The 17,218-nt window shown below is 44.0% G+C and overlaps 7 protein-coding genes across 7 annotated transcripts; 5 read left to right on the forward strand and 2 right to left on the reverse strand.

The window, feature by feature from the left end:
- The first annotated feature begins 14 nt into the window (after positions 1-14).
- Positions 15-1,126, forward strand: BYT42DRAFT_565836 (putative methyltransferase-domain-containing protein). The gene is made up of 2 exons (XM_051567899.1): positions 15-217; positions 292-1,126. The coding sequence occupies exons 1-2, from the start codon at positions 57-59 to the stop codon at positions 1,031-1,033; spliced, it is 903 nt and encodes a 300-aa protein (XP_051424528.1). The 5' UTR covers positions 15-56; the 3' UTR covers positions 1,034-1,126.
- Positions 1,127-1,956, reverse strand: BYT42DRAFT_565839 (ribosomal protein S26e). Its single transcript, XM_051567900.1, has 3 exons — positions 1,929-1,956; positions 1,314-1,628; positions 1,127-1,241 (listed from the first exon to the last, which is right to left on the reverse strand). The coding sequence occupies exons 1-3, from the start codon at positions 1,929-1,931 to the stop codon at positions 1,230-1,232; spliced, it is 330 nt and encodes a 109-aa protein (XP_051424529.1). The 5' UTR covers positions 1,932-1,956; the 3' UTR covers positions 1,127-1,229.
- Positions 1,957-2,719: 763 nt separating this feature from the next.
- BYT42DRAFT_613046 (FANCI solenoid 4-domain-containing protein) lies at positions 2,720-8,296 on the forward strand (the record flags this gene model as incomplete). The annotated part of the gene is made up of 26 exons (XM_051571697.1): positions 2,720-2,803; positions 2,863-2,947; positions 3,024-3,102; positions 3,161-3,239; positions 3,317-3,594; positions 3,670-3,739; positions 3,799-3,881; positions 3,946-4,000; positions 4,065-4,178; positions 4,243-4,321; positions 4,386-4,541; positions 4,609-4,704; positions 4,800-4,924; positions 4,990-5,132; positions 5,198-5,337; positions 5,400-5,524; positions 5,595-5,766; positions 5,827-5,999; positions 6,067-6,193; positions 6,257-6,432; positions 6,499-6,630; positions 6,695-7,337; positions 7,400-7,584; positions 7,652-7,825; positions 7,891-8,097; positions 8,165-8,296. 26 exons carry the CDS (start codon positions 2,720-2,722, stop codon positions 8,294-8,296), a joined length of 3,912 nt encoding a protein of 1,303 aa, XP_051424530.1.
- Positions 8,297-8,419: 123 nt separating this feature from the next.
- On the reverse strand, positions 8,420-9,800 carry BYT42DRAFT_494414 (chorismate synthase; the record flags this gene model as incomplete). Its single annotated transcript, XM_051564297.1, has 3 exons — positions 8,420-8,983; positions 9,097-9,555; positions 9,633-9,800. The coding sequence occupies 3 exons, from the start codon at positions 9,798-9,800 to the stop codon at positions 8,420-8,422; spliced, it is 1,191 nt and encodes a 396-aa protein (XP_051424531.1).
- Positions 9,801-11,220: 1,420 nt separating this feature from the next.
- On the forward strand, positions 11,221-14,131 carry BYT42DRAFT_298899 (uncharacterized protein). Its single transcript, XM_051562902.1, has 5 exons — positions 11,221-11,473; positions 11,531-11,674; positions 11,786-12,004; positions 12,105-12,860; positions 12,915-14,131. The coding sequence occupies exons 1-5, from the start codon at positions 11,350-11,352 to the stop codon at positions 13,739-13,741; spliced, it is 2,070 nt and encodes a 689-aa protein (XP_051424532.1). The 5' UTR covers positions 11,221-11,349; the 3' UTR covers positions 13,742-14,131.
- Positions 14,132-14,172: 41 nt separating this feature from the next.
- BYT42DRAFT_604245 (uncharacterized protein) lies at positions 14,173-15,127 on the forward strand (the record flags this gene model as incomplete). Its single annotated transcript, XM_051571098.1, has 2 exons — positions 14,173-14,344; positions 14,529-15,127. The coding sequence occupies exons 1-2, from the start codon at positions 14,263-14,265 to the stop codon at positions 15,125-15,127; spliced, it is 681 nt and encodes a 226-aa protein (XP_051424533.1). The 5' UTR covers positions 14,173-14,262.
- Positions 15,128-15,418: 291 nt separating this feature from the next.
- On the forward strand, positions 15,419-16,624 carry BYT42DRAFT_513541 (uncharacterized protein). Its single transcript, XM_051565184.1, has 2 exons — positions 15,419-15,670; positions 15,743-16,624. Exons 1-2 carry the CDS (start codon positions 15,505-15,507, stop codon positions 16,183-16,185), a joined length of 609 nt encoding a protein of 202 aa, XP_051424534.1. The 5' UTR covers positions 15,419-15,504; the 3' UTR covers positions 16,186-16,624.
- Positions 16,625-17,218: the final 594 nt, after the last annotated feature.

Consider the following 17,218-nt stretch of genomic DNA (forward strand, 5'->3'; position numbering starts at 1 on the left):
ATTTGTTCCTTGGCGATTCTTTCTTTTATTATTATTCGTTGGGCGCCGTCAAAGGCATGGCTGATGAACGGGATGAGTTCCGAGTGGGCAATTTGCCTCAGGGTCTGAATGTGAGCGCTTCCAACGGACCTCCTGAAGCATTACGGTCGTTTTCTTCCAACTTGGCACTGCGTCAAGACGTCAACACTTTTGGCTTGGCAGGCAAGATTTGGCATAGGTAATAAAACGAGTGGATGGCCAATTCATGGACACATTCGAACTGAATAAACACTTCCGACCGACAATCTCCAGTGCATACACTATTCAGGCCTACTTTTCGCCCGACGTTCAACGTCTCATCACGCCTCAGCAACCGATACCCTTGGCCTACTTTAAAGACAGCACGGTCGATGTGTCTGGTGCCAAACCTTACCGGATCCTTGAACTCGGTGCAGGCACCGGCTATGTGGGGATTGCGCTTGCCAATATGTTGCGCGAACCGTGTCAGGTATACATTACCGATTTGGAGCAAGTGGTGCCGTTGATTGAAGAAAACATTGCCACGCACTACCAACCGGGTCACGCTCAAGTGTTTGCACGTCGCTTGCACTGGGGTAACCAGGCCGACGCCGACGCCTTGCTTGCCGACGGACCATTTGATCTGGTTGTTATTTCGGATTGCGTGTACTTTCCCGAATTGTTCGATATTTTAACCGACACGCTGCTTCACGTATGCAATGACACCACCCGGGTTTTGATCGGATACAAATGCCGTTCGCTGGAAAAGGAAGTCGGGTTCTGGCAGGATTACTTTGGACGGTTCTTTGAATACGAGCCTGTGCGCAAATTGGACGGATACGATGCAGATGATGATGGGACAGACTCGACCAAAGACGATGAGGAAATGGATCTATCGACGGGAGAAGGAGGAGGAGGCATGTTTGGTGAAGAAGAGCAAGTATTCATATTTACCGGCATCAAACGGGCCGAAAAAGACATCAAAACTGCCGATGATACGTTCATCACCCTCATGTTGTGCTCTATTGGCATCTAATCGAGGCGTCCCACCCACCATTTTGGTCCCATATTACCCCCATTGCCAGAGATAGAAGATTCCCTCCAAAAAATACAAATAATAAAAACCCAATATGTAATTGACTCCAGGACAGCGGATGATCCGACTTTCTTTTTGTTTATTTCAGAACAAAGTGATCAGAAATCGAGTTGATGGGATTAGCATGACAACCGGTTTAGGCCTTGTTCTGTGATTAAAGATTGAATATCAGTATTATGCCCAGAGACCATGCACTATTTATTTTTCCCTTTTTCTTTACCTTTTGCTGGAAGCGGAATCTTGGTGGAGGAGCACGGTTGCGACGGTTGACGACGGAACGAACGCGGACAACTCTGGCGTGAATGGCGCAGGAGACGCAGTAGTGCAACTTGACATACAACTTGGGAATGGCGTATTCCTCGTAGATGGATGCCTCCTGAAGATCACGGACAGCAGCGGCTTCAACCATATTACGGATGGTGAAACGCTTGATAGCCTTGTCCTTGGGGACGCAGCGGTAGCAGTTGATGCAGCGAACAAACTTGTTGTGGCCACGGCCGTGCTTGTTACGTCCGTTGTTTCTTCTCTTGCAGGTCTACATAAAAACCAGAAAACAACGCCATTAGTCACTTGCGCTTTCAAAAGAAAATATACCAGCCGATGAAAAAAAAACGTCTTTCTAATGTTTGGATGAACAGGTTTGAATGCGAAATAACTGGTGTTTTTTTTCTTTGTATGTCAAAAGTCTGCCGTCCATCTATCCATTCAAAGGATATCCACTCGATTTATCCATTCGAATCCATCCATCCATTCGAAGTATGCATTCATCCGTACAATCCAACTAGAAAAATAGACGTATCGAATGGTATCCTCATGATCGAGAAATCAAACGTACCATACTGATATGAACAAAGAAGTCGAGAGAGAGTTTCCACGATTCCCACTGCCGTGGCCCTTATCGTAGCCGGTCGCTGAACTGAGCACCAACCCTGCGCTGGGATTCCGGTGTAGCGGGCTACGGGTCGTGACTGCATTTGCCGAACTCGGTTCGTTGGATTTTTCAATCTCCGTCAAGGTCGTCCGGCATGGATCCCCTTTGGTACTGCCGCACTTTTGGAGCTTCTTGGGACATTTCACAATACCGGTACAAGCTTCTCAGAAAGATACCGCTTTTCTACCAAAACTTCTTGGTAGGTAATGAAGTGTGAGAAACAGCTTGGAAATAAATAACGGAGTCTTATCCACTCGCGTTCGGACTGTTATGGGGCGATGATCCATAAATTGCATGTTTATTCTCGCAGATATTGATAATCGTATGCATATTCTGAAGAGACTACCGCATCGGCATAATTGCTGCGGAATCCTTCTTTCGGTTCAAATTGTATAATGGCCTTTTGTGACAGCTTGGATCATATCTCAATGATTTGTCCATCATCTATTTGGGACTTGAATCTGCTTCTTGGTATCCACAATAGATATAGCCTAGTAGGTGGCATATTATCTGTATGTCAAGCATAATTTTTTTTTTGCACATGAAGGATGGCGGATTCGCATTTTCAGAGTGGCACAGAATGCTTTCACTTGAATGATTTGACGATCCTTGTGACTGTGATGATTCACGAAATTCGCGTTTCAAACGCGTCAAGATGAATGCCAGTTGCCAAAAACCCCGTTCACGCGTTTGCAATGGAAGCGACCATTCTGAAATTAAGCAAACAGGCCAATGGAAAGAATCTAAAGGAATACTTTGAGCAGCAATCACTGAACGATGTAAACCATTTCTTTGAGCCGCTTTTTGATAAAGTGCCATTGACCCTCAATTCTGCTAGATCGCACAAGTGCTGCGGAAAAAACTGGCCAACAATGTCAGAGACGATATCGATCCATTGCTCATTGTTAGAGCCATCTTTATAGGTACGGCAAAAAAAAAAAGGCATCCTTGTAGGCGTTGGCAAGCCACTTGACTATTAACAATAAACCATATCAAAAGGATCTCCTGCCAATGGTGGCGAAACATGTACTCAACGACGATCCATCGTTTTTCAGGAGGCCATGGCATGGTATGAATCGTACAAAGCAAAAATTTTTGATCGACAAGTCTTTCTTACCAATAACGCGACTTTGCAGGTTGTATAATGAAGACATCGCCACAACTACCGAAAAGGCCCAGGTGGTCAACAACCTTGTCAACATTCTACTGCCCGAGGTAAAGCATAATGACCAACACCCTCTCCCCCCCCTCCTCGCCTTTGACTCCGTTTGACTGAGCCTTATTGCCGATAGGTGGAAACCGTGCCACTGAATGTTCTGTCCCAAGCTGCTCTCGATATGGCTCACGCTATCCAACAGCAAACTGCATTGCAACCCAAAATGATGGAAATATTCGCCAAACTATGGAATGTCCTATCAACGGCCGAAGTCAAGGATAGCACTAACGAGATTATCAAATGTATTGGCGTCTCCAAATGGCATCCTCAATTAACCGTTAGCCTCGCTTCAGCTTTCAATGATATGGAATTAACGTCGCAACAACTGGAAGAGGTCGTTACACGGATCTTTAGGTTAGTCATGGATGGATGATCCGAACTATTCATATCCCCACTGACAAGCATGTCTCTCTCTGTGTGGATATGTAGGCAACTTAATGATCTGGATGTTGAAGAAATTCCGCCCGTCATTTATCAGTTGCTCTTGTTAACACGCAAGGTACGGCTTCGATTTTGGTCATTCAAAAGCAAAAGCAAGATGTTAACGATTGTATAAAGGGTCATAAACGCATGATTCTCGCTGAACTCTGCGGATACTTTAACAGAATCGCCAAAACGAATACTAATAACCCGGCCTTTAGGTAAAGAAATTAATTGTGGGTATGATTTGGGGAAATTATGTGTCTCATGATGAAATGGCCACAGTCGTATGGAGGGTACCGTCATGCTTCATATTTCATTTGCCATCAAGCAAGATCAGGTCAGTGAGAACACGAAAGGAATGATGAAAAAAGAAAAAAAATTGATCTTGGTGTTGGGTGTAGGACCTTGGTCAAGAACTCGTCAAATACATGAAATCCAACAAAATGCACCTTATGGAAACATTTAATTTGGCCTGCCTATTGTCAGCCGCTCGTATTCATCGTCTGGAAGATACAGTAAGGGTTCCTCCTTTTTTATGGGCGGTATGAATATGGATCTGAATATGAATCACTTGCTTAGATTTTCGATCTGATCAAGTCCAATATTGTTGCCATTTACAAAGACACTGAAAAAGTCCAAAAATGTGCATGGATCACAGGTACAATTCAACCGGGAGCATCAATTCTATAAGCGATGGAGATTTACGTTAAATGCGGTTTTAGAATTCTGCCATGTGGACGGCACACGTGTGCGCCAGATACTACTGGACATTGTTGACAAATCCGCTTCTGGGTGGGATCAAGTAATCCAAAGTATTACTCAACTGGGCATGATCTTGATCGATACAGCGAATCAAAGCGCTTGGCTGAGAACCTCAGGTAAGCATTTTTACTTTTGCAAAGAAAAAAAAATGGATATCAACAGAGTTAACTCATGGAGCTTTAGTGGCTGCCCCAACGCGCGTTAATCGACACCATCAAGGACCTATGGAGATCATTGCATCGCTTGGTATCGAGATATTGACCAAGATGTTCCAGGCAAGTGGGGCTAGACCACTCCATCGAGAGCGAAAAGGATCCTTTTTTTTTTTATTTCAGCAAGCTCACAGAAAGACTAGTTGCATGATATCGTTCGAGGTGAAATCTTGGATCAAATCACTTCACGCATTGTTTCACGGTCGCCTAGTGCTATGCATTTCCTGGAATTGCTCGATAATGTCATCACGACCTGTGCGGACGGCATGGATGCTTATTTGAACAATGTAATCTTTCTTCCCCTCGATTCCTGACTTGTGAACCACTGCTCACTTTTCAAGATCTAAATTAGATCAAAGATACCCTTGATTACTTGTCCTTTCTTCCTCACGCCACCGCTGAACGTTTGTTGAAAGCGATTTTACCCGTGGCCCAAGCGAACCAACAATTCCGTGATGGTCTGATCCTCGTATTACGAAAAAGCATGTTTGCCAAGTACGTAGGGACAGGTAGAATGCATGGAATGACGGTGGCCAACCGATCTTGCTTTTTTGTTTTAGAGATGTCGATGGTCGAAAAGTGTCGGTAAATGGTTTCCTCAATCTACTCCGTGCCCAGTTGTCGACCAAGAGAAACAATGCGGCGGGATCTTCGTCGTCACGATCAATGTCGTCGGATGGCGTAGCGTTTGAGATTCTAGGTACCTCACTTGAGAAAAACATGGCGTAGGGTACCATGGAAATCTCATGCTGTGTATTTTAGGTTTGCTGCGGAGATGCTTTAGTCAACAAGCGGAAATTCGTGCTATTGCATACAATGGACTAGGCGATCTCGCTCACCAACACAGTGTTCTGGCAACGGATATCTTTGACATCCTCTATTCGCAGGTACAAACAAAGATGAGATCGATTCTATGATGGATGTTCTTGCATCATCTCATCATTCTATTCACAATAGTTCCTCAAAGTATACGAAATGGATACGGGCGTGGCGACTCCGTTGAAGCTCGATGCTTGTATAGAAAATGCTCTTACCGGAGGATATCCAAAAATGGTAGAACCTGTGCATATTCTGCTTTTCAATCTCCTGAAAACAATGCGCATATTGGCGGCCACGTCACATAATGAAGGTACGAAAAGAAATGCCTCCAAACCGGTGCATGAGTCTGACAACAGGTTTAACGATTTAGTGACCATGACGACACTGGAGACCTGTCGAGATGCGATTGCTTCTTTAACTTTTCGTTTATCGAAATCGGATCTGGAAGACTATGAGCTCGACAAGACATCCAACCTCGATATGGCTACTCACCTCGGTTTGCGCAACAAGTTGTATTCGAATCTATTGCTCGGATGTTACGAGGTATGAAAGTGATGGGGATCGTTGTTTCGAAAAACAGGGGACACTGTCCGCTAATAATCGTTTCTAGACGGCTATCGAGCATGAGTTTATTACCAAGGGCGACGATGTCGAATCTTTTGAGCTTATTCTAAACATCTTTAAAAAACGCAAAGCTTTGATGACATTGCTCAAGGAAAATGCTACCAACGAAAAAGGTACGGTATTCATGTTTTTTCTTTCCGGCGTCACATCAGCCCATATTCAATGCTTTTCTTCAGGACGTAAACTAGCGAGTCACCAGCACAGCGGTTCCATGTTCACCTTGGAATTCATTACGACTGTTACCAAAGCTCTCTTCTTGCAAGGCAACGTGCAAACCCCTGTGCGTAGTCTGCGTTCCGACATCGACTTTATTCACTTTATCATCTCCAATACCCAATCGAGCTTGCTGCAGGTACGTATCCATCATGAACTTGCCACTCCTGATTGAGACAGCACCCTCATTTGTTGCTTCTTGTAGGCTGTCAATAGTGAATGGACCGATTTTGATGACGATCATTTCAAGAATTGCGTCGAACTGGGTCAAGTATTTATGCACATTCTCATGACAGAAGACTCGGACAGTAGTTTTATCAACCATCAACCCAAAAAGGTGCTTCTTTACGTCTGCTCTAAAGGTACTTTTGTACAAGTTGCTAATTGTTTGTATACTCCAGGGTCATTCGGTACTTGGTACCATCATCGAATCCACAAAGGTCATCTTTGAGACCACGGTTCAAATTTGGCCAGAGCGGTTTGTCCGGTACCTGGATCAGTTATTAACGGTGGCTGCACCGAATATCGCACGGGACGGTTCGTCATCCCGCACCACGAATAAAATCTTATCGGATACCGTGGCTGAATTCAAGGATATCATGACCAAATACCTTGCTGATCAAGGTCAACTTTACAAGGAAGCTGCGAGCGTGATGCAAATCATTGTGTTCTTGTGGAAAAAGTTGGATCGGACGGCCACCGACTTTACGAAATATGCAACGCGCATGGTGAATTGGTTGGACGAATTTGCACGTGAACGGCCCATTGAAGATGTCACGATTGCCAAAGAAATGATTGCTCTGTTGATTCAAGCGTCGACGGAAACAGCGTCCTTTGATATTGTGGTGTCCCTTGCCAAAGATATACATACCTTGATGGGCGATCTCGAGGCGACAACCGCCAACAGCCAATCCGATCAACCGGCAATCGTCTTTGTTCTTATCAATCCAAAAACTCACGGAGTCATCACCATGCAATTACTCTCGTTCGTCGACCAATCAGCCGACGACATGTTCTGGTGTATCAACCGTCTCAAACTTTGTGGTACGTATGGTATTATCAAGTGGATCTACTTCTGACACTGACGGAAAAAACGATTCGAGTAGCTACTGGGACCAATGTAGAGGATGAAGTCGTGCTCGAGTTTGAACGTGGGGTTTGCGCACGTATCATGTGCTACCTTACGGTGGTCAGTGAATTGACCAAAGCCGTACTGTCAGGAACCTTTGCAGAAAATCTGATCAAAGTGCTTTCGAAAATATACAAAATGTTGGCAGCATTTGTGAAATATGTAAAGCGACGCAAGTTTTTGATTCTTTTTGAATGGTCTATTTATCGATTTTCTTTTGATACTTTAGAAACTATTGAATCCCAAGATGATATCCAAGGAATTCAGTTTACTGATCATGATGGCGGGCGAAGGCGTGACCGATAAAATGTACAAGTTCCTCACAGTACATGGTCAACGGCAAGATGAAGTGGGCTCCGGCGGACGCAAAAAGGGAAAGAAGATTGTCAGTGCAAAAGAAAAGGTACGGAGCTCACGGCTTCATCAACTCGTACGATCCAAACTCACAGGATCTCTCTCTTAATGTAGGCCAAAGTGCTTCGTGAGGCCAAAATGATCCCTCATTTGATTTTTTTGGTGGAACACTTTGAACGCCATCTGATTCAGTTGACACGCAAGTCCAAGGTCGATCTCATGCAGTACATGAAGCGCAGCACGGCTCGCGATTTTAAGATCAACTTGGCCTATATTGACGAGAATGACAGTTCCGAAGACGAAAAACAAATCGCCAAAAGAGTAAGTGGATCTATCAGGGAAAGGATCAAACGAGGACCACGAGAGTCTGAAACAATATCATTATTAGAGCAATCCGGGTGTAAACGAAAATGCGTACGATGATGATGAAGCTGAAGAAGGGATCAATGAGTATCCGGAAGAAGGAGAGGAAGCGGGCAGAAGAGGAGGAAGAAGAGCAACCGGATCAGCCTCGATATAAACGATCTCGCCATTAAACTCTTTCGCATTCACTGTAACAATAAAAAAAACGGCATGTAGATAGTAATCCACTTTTTTTGTTTGTCTTTTCTTTTTTTTTTTATACATAATTGTTTCTATGTTTCTATTCTTTAGGTGCTTTTCCCAAAAGAGAGTGATGAATGTCGATGGAAGGGAGCCTTGACATGGCGGCCTGGCGAGCTTCTTGTTGCAGTGCGGCATCCATGATGACAAGAGCGGCCATGGCTTCCACGATGGGCACAGCACGAGGGACGACGCAGGGATCGTGACGACCTCTTGCGGCCAAGGTACCAAACACACCATCATACGAGGTTGTCTGTTGATCTTGAGAAATGGTGGCGGCCGGTTTGAAAGCGACTCGGAAATAGATATTTTCGCCGTTGGAGATACCGCCCTGAATGCCTCCCGAGTTATTGGTGACGGTACCAAACGAACCGTCGGCCTTCTTGACAAAAGGATCGTTGTGTTGATGGCCCGCCATCTTTGTACCCTGGAAACCCGAACCAAACTCGAAACCCTTGGTCGCAGGAATCGACAGCATGGCGTGAGCCAAAAGTGCTTCCAATTTGTCAAAACAAGGCTCGCCCAGACCCACGGGACAGTTGCGGATCACACATGTCACTGTACCACCAATGCTATCCTTTTCCTCCGATTTCTTGGTAATCACCTAGTGTCCGACACCGCATAGGATTAATAACGCATGCTTCCTCCATGTGCACTCAACCTTGGTGCATGACCCTGTTGGCGTTTTTTTCTTTTTGGTCGGTTTGTGTTACTTACTTCTTTGATAGTTTCAGCCGTAGTGGCGTCGGGACAGCGGGTGATATCCGCATCGACCTGGTCCCGTGTGACGGTATTCAAAAATTCGTAAAATTCAGGCTTCAATTTGTCTTCTTCGGCGAGATCGTGAATGAATGGCATGGCGGCCTTGCCAACACTCGATGTGAAAGCGACAATTTCAACGCCATAGGCCAATTTGAGGTATTTCTCAGCAATGGCGCCACCGGCCACACGGCCAATGGTTTCACGAGCCGACGCACGACCGCCTCCGGAGGAAGCCTTGACAGAGTATTTTTTAAGGTAAGTGTAATCGGCGTGACTGGGACGAGGATACACATCGGTTTCGCTGTAATCGTGAGGACGTTGATCGAGATTAGGTACTTGTAAACCGATGGGTGTTCCAAGCGTCACACCGTATTCTGTACCAGACATGATGGTCACTCGGTCTTTCTCATCGCGCTACAAAAAAGAAAATGACAATGTAAGGGTCAGTCAAATGCAATGCAGTGACAATGAAAGTGGGTCCTTCAATTTACAGGTGTGGTTAATTTGCTTTGTCCTGGTCGTCGTCGTGACAGCTGCGTTTGAATGTCCTTTTCTGTAAGCTCCATGCCGGGCGGAACACCGTCGACAATAGCGCCGACGCCTTTGCAGTGCGATTCACCAAATGTGGTGACCCGGTAAATCTTTCCAAAGGTGCTCATACTGAGTGAATTAAAAGGTTCAAGTGGGGAAAGGAGTTACGATGGAAGTATAAAAAGAGACCAAAAAAAAAAAAAAAAAAAAAAAAAGATCAAAAAAGGGCAATCTTTTTCTGATAATTTTGCCAGTCACCTCCGCTCCAGCAAATCGTGAGTCATCCACTTTGCCATCGAATGAATTTTTCCAGGTTGCACCTGCGACCATCATGCATGATAAGCACCCATCCCACAATGTATGAAAATCATATTGTTGAACAGGTATCATATCATGATACTTACCAGATCATGCTTTTTCCGCAGTTAATCCTATCATTTTGTACTCGTCATAACCAACAATAAATATGGGTCAAAATTTTCACTGCCTTGAAGTTTGAAGATACTCTAATAAGCAAGAAGACGCCCAAGAGCCAATACAACCAGTGCTTTGTGTACGAAAAAAAAAAACTTTCACAACTAATATCGTATCATATCTCACTTGCCGTTATACGACTCAGTTAATGCCTGGAAGAAGAATGTGGTAGCACTTATTCGATTTTTCATTGGACTAGAAATTATAGTAACACGCCTGCAAAAGGCCTCACAAAGATGATTGCTAAAAAAAAAAAAAAAAAAAAAAAAAAAAAGATCGCCGTTTGTGTTTTCAAACAAACTTTGAACTATCAAAACTAGTCTATACTTCAAAAAGTGCAATGGTCATCAAAATTACTTTAACTCTTTCTTTTTTCTTATTATTTCATCGGTAGTGGTACAAAGACCTTCTGTACGACCTGCAGTGACGATGGATTAGAGACTAACCAAGTTGGAAAAATCCATATACCGTGCTTCCATTTACAATAGTTTAAACCGAATTAACATGCGAAGAAATCTTTTTAGAATTTTTAAAGTCCTTCCAAAGCATGACCATGAGAAACAGAATGTGCCAATACGTCAATGGGCCAACGAAAACGACATGATTAAATTCAATAGATAAAGTTACAAGTATCCGGTACCTCAGATTTTAATATGGATAGGTAAGTCTTCTTTCAAATCACATAACATAAATAGTGGTGAAAGACAAGTGGTCGAGTTTTTTGATGCTTCTCTTCTGAGAAGATCGGAACTGCCATATTTGACATTTTTCAAATTTGTGATGCACGTAGGGATCTGCTTGAACAGACTAGCCGACAAGTTCGATTGTTCACAAATACGAGGAGAATGAACAGTAGCTTACCACCTTTTCAAGCTATTGGCCCTTCTTTTTTTTTTTTATCAGCTTCATGGAAGAACAGAAGAATTGAAATGACATGGATCTGAACTGACTGACGGAATATCAGGATTATAAAAGGTAAGGCTCTGTTACACCGGTCATTACTTGAACAAGGCCACCAAGCGTTGTGATGTAGAGTTTAGATATGTCACACACTACACAGTTTTAGCTAAAATAAGCGAGCTAGCATAACAGGTGAATCGAGTTTCATCATCCTTTTTCATTTCATTCCATTGCTTTTCTCTTTTTTTTTTATTACATTCTCTTTTCATTTTCTCTTGTAATTTTTTTTAACGCTTTGATGCCATGGGACCTATCCAAGATCCTCACATTGTTACCAAAAGACGCTCGTTCCGTAGTTGGCTACGAAAAATCCGCGATCATCCATCACGCAAACCTTTATTGCATGGCAGCAAGAAATGCAACCGAGGTGAGATTGATTTCAAAACGGATGATGATGGATCACAACGCTGATATTTCCTTGAAGCCATTTTCGGTGTTCCGTTGATGGAGTCAATTGTGTATGCGAAATCGGGGGTAGGGTACATTGACCAAGATAATGTCAAACACCGAAAAGTTGCATCGGTTCCTATTGTGGTGGCAAAATGTGGCGCTTACCTAAAACAACACGGTAAAGTATTAATGACACGATGCATGGATATTTTTTTTTTCTTTTTCCCCAAATACATCATGGTTTTTCTTTTTTTGACTCCATGATTAACTAATATAATTTGATGAGCAGCGTTATCGACGGAAGGCATTTTTCGCATTTCGGGAAGCACCAAGCGAGTCAATACCTTGGAATCACTTTTTGACCAGGCTTGCACGGATTACGGATTTCACGTCTCTTGGCAAGGCTACAGCGTCCACGATGTGGCTACTTTGTTTCGCAGATTTCTAAACAAACTTCCTGATCCTGTGATCCCTCTCCACTACTATCAAGCCTTCCGCGATATCATGAGTAAACAATCGGTTCCGGTTGATTCTCCGTTCAACAAACAAAAGAAAGAAAAGACTTTCGCAACACACACACACATACACTAACAATGACCCTTTCCTAGGTGACCGATTTTACCACACCACTACGGATCGTATCAATGCCTTTCAGGAATTAATTGGTCAGTTGCCAGAGGCCCACCAGCACCTGCTGCTGTATCTGCTGGATCTACTCAGCTTGTTTGCAAGCCAAGCCGCCGATAATCGCATGGATGCCGCTAACCTGGCCTCTGTTTTTTGCATGGGAATTCTACGCCATCCTGATCATAATACACCTATTGAGTACAAAATTTCTCAAGGCGTGATTGAATTCTTGATTGAATTTCAAATACTTTTCAGCATGCACTTGTTGAGCACAAATCGGCCTTTGGACGACGACGAGGAGCCTGCAACGCCGCCGGTGCCGGCTATTCCCGCGTGGGCTTACGCCACTCCAGGACCTCAGGCTGCTTCAACCGATCACGCTTCATCACCACTGGCCATTGATACCGATGAACCGGCACTATCGAAGCGCAGCTCCATTTCTTCTGGCGATCGCATGGATTCCGGAACGGAACTCATTACACCCATCGATGCAGTTTTTGATTCTCACCGAAAACCGAGCCAACCATACCAACCCTTTGCAACCTCACCAACGTCCAACGCGGTTCCCTATAGAATTTTGCCGTTGACCGATCAACTTGAACACACTAACCGTTCCCTCGAGCCTCCATCACCACGACCATCAGCAGCAGCAGCGACGCCAGCGACGACGACAACGGCTCGTCAAATAGTGCAGACGACACCTGGCAAAGGCATTCAATCCTACAAATTAAAATTTGGTAAGTACGTTCATTGTTCTACATTTCATGACTTGAAAACTAACCCAGTGACAGATGTAAAACGAATATCGCTGTATTTTTTACTGGGCATATCCATTGCCGTCCTATACAAGGCTTATGCACTGCTACAGTCGTTCCATTTGGTTACCCCATGCGTATTTATGAGCGGTTTACTGGGATGTCTGATCTTATTACAGCAGGGTGTCGGATCGCGCGCCGTACCACCTGCTGCGGAGGACACTAATGCACAGCATGATGACGATGAAGCGCTTATTCCGGATAATGGCAGTGACGATACAGAAGAAGACCACCCAGTGGAAGACGATGCGATTCCTGACGAAGAGATTCCTTCGGAATGGCGAAGCTTGTTGCAGCGCTCCTGGCGAACCGAATCCATTTCCAGCCACGCTTCCACGCATGATGCAATTTCTTCCAGCATATGGTTTGCTGATCGAGCCAAGGATGACGGTGATCTGACCTCCATGTTGAGTATGTCCAGTCGATTTGAGGAAGAAATCAGAGACAGTCGCACCGGGCGACAGGATAATGAAGATGAAGGAGACGAAGATGATCAAGATCTGTTGGATATAACCGAATCGGAACTACGCGAGCTCATAGAACGGTATGAACAGATCCACAAGGATGCGCAACTTGCAGAAAAGATTCAAAAAGAAGAAGAAGAAGCCAACAAATATCGCGATGCATACAATCCATTTTTGAATCACTCCATCAATGCTGAAAACGACCATCGGAATTTGCCACAACGTTCACGGTCTCAACAAAAGAAAAAAGCACAGCCCCAAGTTCCTAAAAGACCGCGATCGTACTCTCATGGTCATGAACACAAAGAAGAATGGAAACTTCGATTTTATCCACGATAAAGTGAATTACAATACAAAGGTCACGATTTAACATCATTGCATTATTTAAAACCGGATCCCACCTTTCTGCTGATGTGATACTGTAATGCTTGTTACTTTGTTTTTGTTCACTCTCTGCTATCTTTATTCTCTTCAAAAGATTTTTTGTTACTTTTTTGTAGCCTTTTTCCAAGTTATATATAATTGAAAGAGTCAATGGGGCTGAACACTGGTTTCTGATGACTCCCAGATCTTCCTCTTTCGGATTATATTTTTTTCTCTGCATGTTCTTGCTGTTGTTTCTAGCTCACTTGCCCTTTCACATGCTCCTGATACTTTTGTTAACTTTTTACTCCTAGAATAATCGATTCAAAAAAAAAATAAAAAAAAAATACAGGGATGAAATTGATCACTAGGTTGAAAAAAATTCATTAAATCTTTACAATTCACCAAAAAGGTCATAATTACACTGTGAGGGAAAAGTGGTTATAAACCGTTGAGGTTTTTTTGGCAGTAAGGAGAAGGAACTATTATTATCGACTATGAAGCCATACCATTTTTTTCTTTTTCTGTGTCTTTTTGTATGTATCACACATACCCTCGTAGCTGCAGGACCAGGTGAAGGTATTACTTGATAAGAGAAGTTGATCAAGGGGAGCGGAGGGATTTTCAGAATTCGAGAAAGCAACAGAAAAAAAAAGGGGGGATGGGAACGAGAAAAGAAAAAAAGAACCCAAGACGGAACATGTATCAAGAAGTATACATCGCGACTGAATCGTATATTTTTGGTATGTTTTATATTGGAAAGACGAGGACGAATCTTCACCTTGGGATGAAGAAGTCGGTGAAGACGAGTATAATCTGCGCCCTCCCAAATGGTATCAATCCGAGAGAAAGCCCAAGGAGCAGCAGAAACCGAAAGAAGAGCAGCAGCAACATGCAGAAAATGTGCATCGGAAACCGGTGCTCAACAACAAAGCGACACCCACCAATAACCGAGACAACAGAAACGCGCAACATCCCACCAATAACGCCGCCAATGCTCGTCACACCAATACCAATGTCAATGCCGTCAATAACCGCAATATGAGGAACACTCAGAACCACTTGCCACCGTCCAAAACCACCAATGCGGCCGTGCTGCCACCCGGCATATCACCCACCATGTTGGGCGACGGTCTGTCATCTCCCCAATACACGAGCGTGTCTTGGTCTTATCCTGTCTCTGTCCCACCACCGTATTTAGCCTATTCCACACCCAACAACCTTGCTGTCGCTCCTACTGCCCGCCCCATTGTCGGGCCGGTCGGTATGGAGGCCGCCGTGGCAACTGGAAATACATTGAATCTTCCCGTACTGGCTACACTGATGAGTGTCCTAGCAGCCATTGTCATGTTCCATCAGTAAAAAAAGAAAAGAGAAAAACTTTTTATCCTCCATCTATGCATCTCAATACCGATTCTGAATCGTCCAATTCAAACTTTTTTCTGCATTGTTGCTTGTGGTGGATTCTCAAAATCTCTGCATGGGCAAGCATAATTTTAGATTTCCATGGGAACGAGACATTTTGAACTGGAGCCTGTGTTTGGTTCAATCCCTGACAGACAGGGTTTCCCTTGCCTTGCCGTTTGGCGCCCCCCTTTTCCCTTTGGGATTTTTTTCTTGCTCAATATAAATGACATTCATCCGTAAAAGCTCCTCACCGTGTCTTTCTCCTTCCCCTTTTTTCCCGTTTCTCCTTTGTCGACTTTGATTTGGTCTCTCTTTTGTCGTTTTTGGGTATAATGAAGTTTTTAGTACCATTGTTAGCCTTGTGTGCCGCTGTTTCGGCTCAACTGACGGCACCGACTCGGAATTACAACGTGACAAGCCCTGTCAGTAACGGGCCGTATGTGGTGGGTCAAATTCTGCCATGTACCTATCGTTTGTTCTCTGATGTCGATAGCTCAGGTATGGACCTACACACTGTATCAGTTTGAGATTGGTGGTTTTGGGGCACTAAACTGTGGCCTCGATGGATAGCGCTGGTGCTACAAATTACTCTAGAACCTGTGATTGTGGCTTCGTCTGCTTTAGCGAGCAGTGTGAATGCGACCAACACGACGTTGACTATTGCTGAAAATGCCGATGTGACCAAGACGGAAGCGTCGGTCAAACATGAAGGCAATCTGACCTATTTTGAACATTCCATCAATTACAACATCCCTGCCATGGTGAAACCAGGCAACTACAAAGTCATTTTCAGCGATAAATCGACCAACACCAAATTGCCGATCCCTATTGAAATCCGTCCCGCTGCGGTGTCCACCACAAGCAACATCAAGGCTTCAGCCACCGGAGTCACCGATCGATCGCAATCCAGTGGAAGCATATTTGCCGAAGGTGCCGCCGCAATGCTTATGCCCGAAGCGACCAAAACATTTGTCGCACTGGCTGCAGCAGCCGGCATTGCATGGATGTTGTAGGAAGCTCACGAAACACAAACGAAGAGGGGAATTTAGATTAAGCTACAGTTTTAAGACAGAAAGAAAGGGAGACAGACACTCAAAAGACTCACTTAAACACACAAACGATCGCAGGAACCAAAAAAAGAAAAAAAATAACTCTATTGTCTCCCTTTGACTCACATTTAATTGTCTTATTTTTTGTTTTTCTCCTTGTTTACTTATTTATTCTTTTTGCTTGATACCCGGTTTAATAGAGAAGAAGATACTCCGATCATTCTACATTTTCTCTTAAGGTTCTAGTCGGGTCATCATGACAATATTGTGTTTTTATATAAAGTTACCATGTCAATGTTTGCCTCATTGTTAACCCGCCTATCGTCTGAATAATCACTTCTAAAGGATTAATGCAATGGGTTGAAGCGGGTGGGCAACTCGGTTTACTATTCTCCATGAAGCGGGCGATGATCAACCTGTTTCTACTGACGTGACATCCTAATCCAAGACTTTGGCAAGGACCTGCGGTCAGTACAGAGGCCAAGAACGCAAGCCAAGTCATCCCACCATTGTTTTGCCGTCATTTGCGCCTTTTCATTCTTTGCTCGTTTATTGTAAAAATATCTCTATATCCTGTTACGGTCGGAATACATGTCGCGATTGACGTTGAGTGGGCGACTGGTGTTCGTAGCATGATGATCAAAAGTCCGCTTATAATACATGACCAGTATAGCATCAGTTTGCCATAGTTTCAATGTTTTAGATGACGCGAATAGTGTAGCCTTGGTACTGCAGATGGATGCACCTGGAGGTTACGTAGTAACGACTGTAAAAATCTGGATCCATCATGATCCAAGCATAATCTATTCTCTATTCAAGTTTTATCACCGATGATCCCGAAAGTTAGTCATCCAAGCCGACCAAAATTTCAATGAGAAGCTTCCGCAGACTGGACAACACGTCTCCCAGTAAATAAACATCGGCATGCTCTGGTAGGGATATGCAGATCCAAATCTGACTTCTTTATTCCAAACGTAACCTAGTCGATAAACCATAG

Source organism: Radiomyces spectabilis, assembly GCF_025331425.1.
Source record: "Radiomyces spectabilis strain NRRL 2753 chromosome Unknown BYT42scaffold_5, whole genome shotgun sequence".
Lineage (NCBI taxonomy): Eukaryota > Fungi > Mucoromycota > Mucoromycetes > Mucorales > Radiomycetaceae > Radiomyces > Radiomyces spectabilis.

Coding starts and splice junctions, on each gene's coding strand:
- BYT42DRAFT_565836 (XM_051567899.1), top strand. CDS start 57: ATGGCTGATGAACGGGATGAGTTCCGAGTGGGCAATTTGCCTCAGGGT. Junction 218..291: donor GCAGGCAAGATTTGGCATAG/GTAATAAAACGA, acceptor GACAATCTCCAG/TGCATACACTATTCAGGCCT.
- BYT42DRAFT_298899 (XM_051562902.1), top strand. CDS start 11,350: ATGGGACCTATCCAAGATCCTCACATTGTTACCAAAAGACGCTCGTTC. Junction 11,675..11,785: donor CGCTTACCTAAAACAACACG/GTAAAGTATTAA, acceptor TTTGATGAGCAG/CGTTATCGACGGAAGGCATT. Junction 12,861..12,914: donor ATCCTACAAATTAAAATTTG/GTAAGTACGTTC, acceptor ACCCAGTGACAG/ATGTAAAACGAATATCGCTG.
- BYT42DRAFT_513541 (XM_051565184.1), top strand. CDS start 15,505: ATGAAGTTTTTAGTACCATTGTTAGCCTTGTGTGCCGCTGTTTCGGCT. Junction 15,671..15,742: donor CTCTGATGTCGATAGCTCAG/GTATGGACCTAC, acceptor CTCGATGGATAG/CGCTGGTGCTACAAATTACT.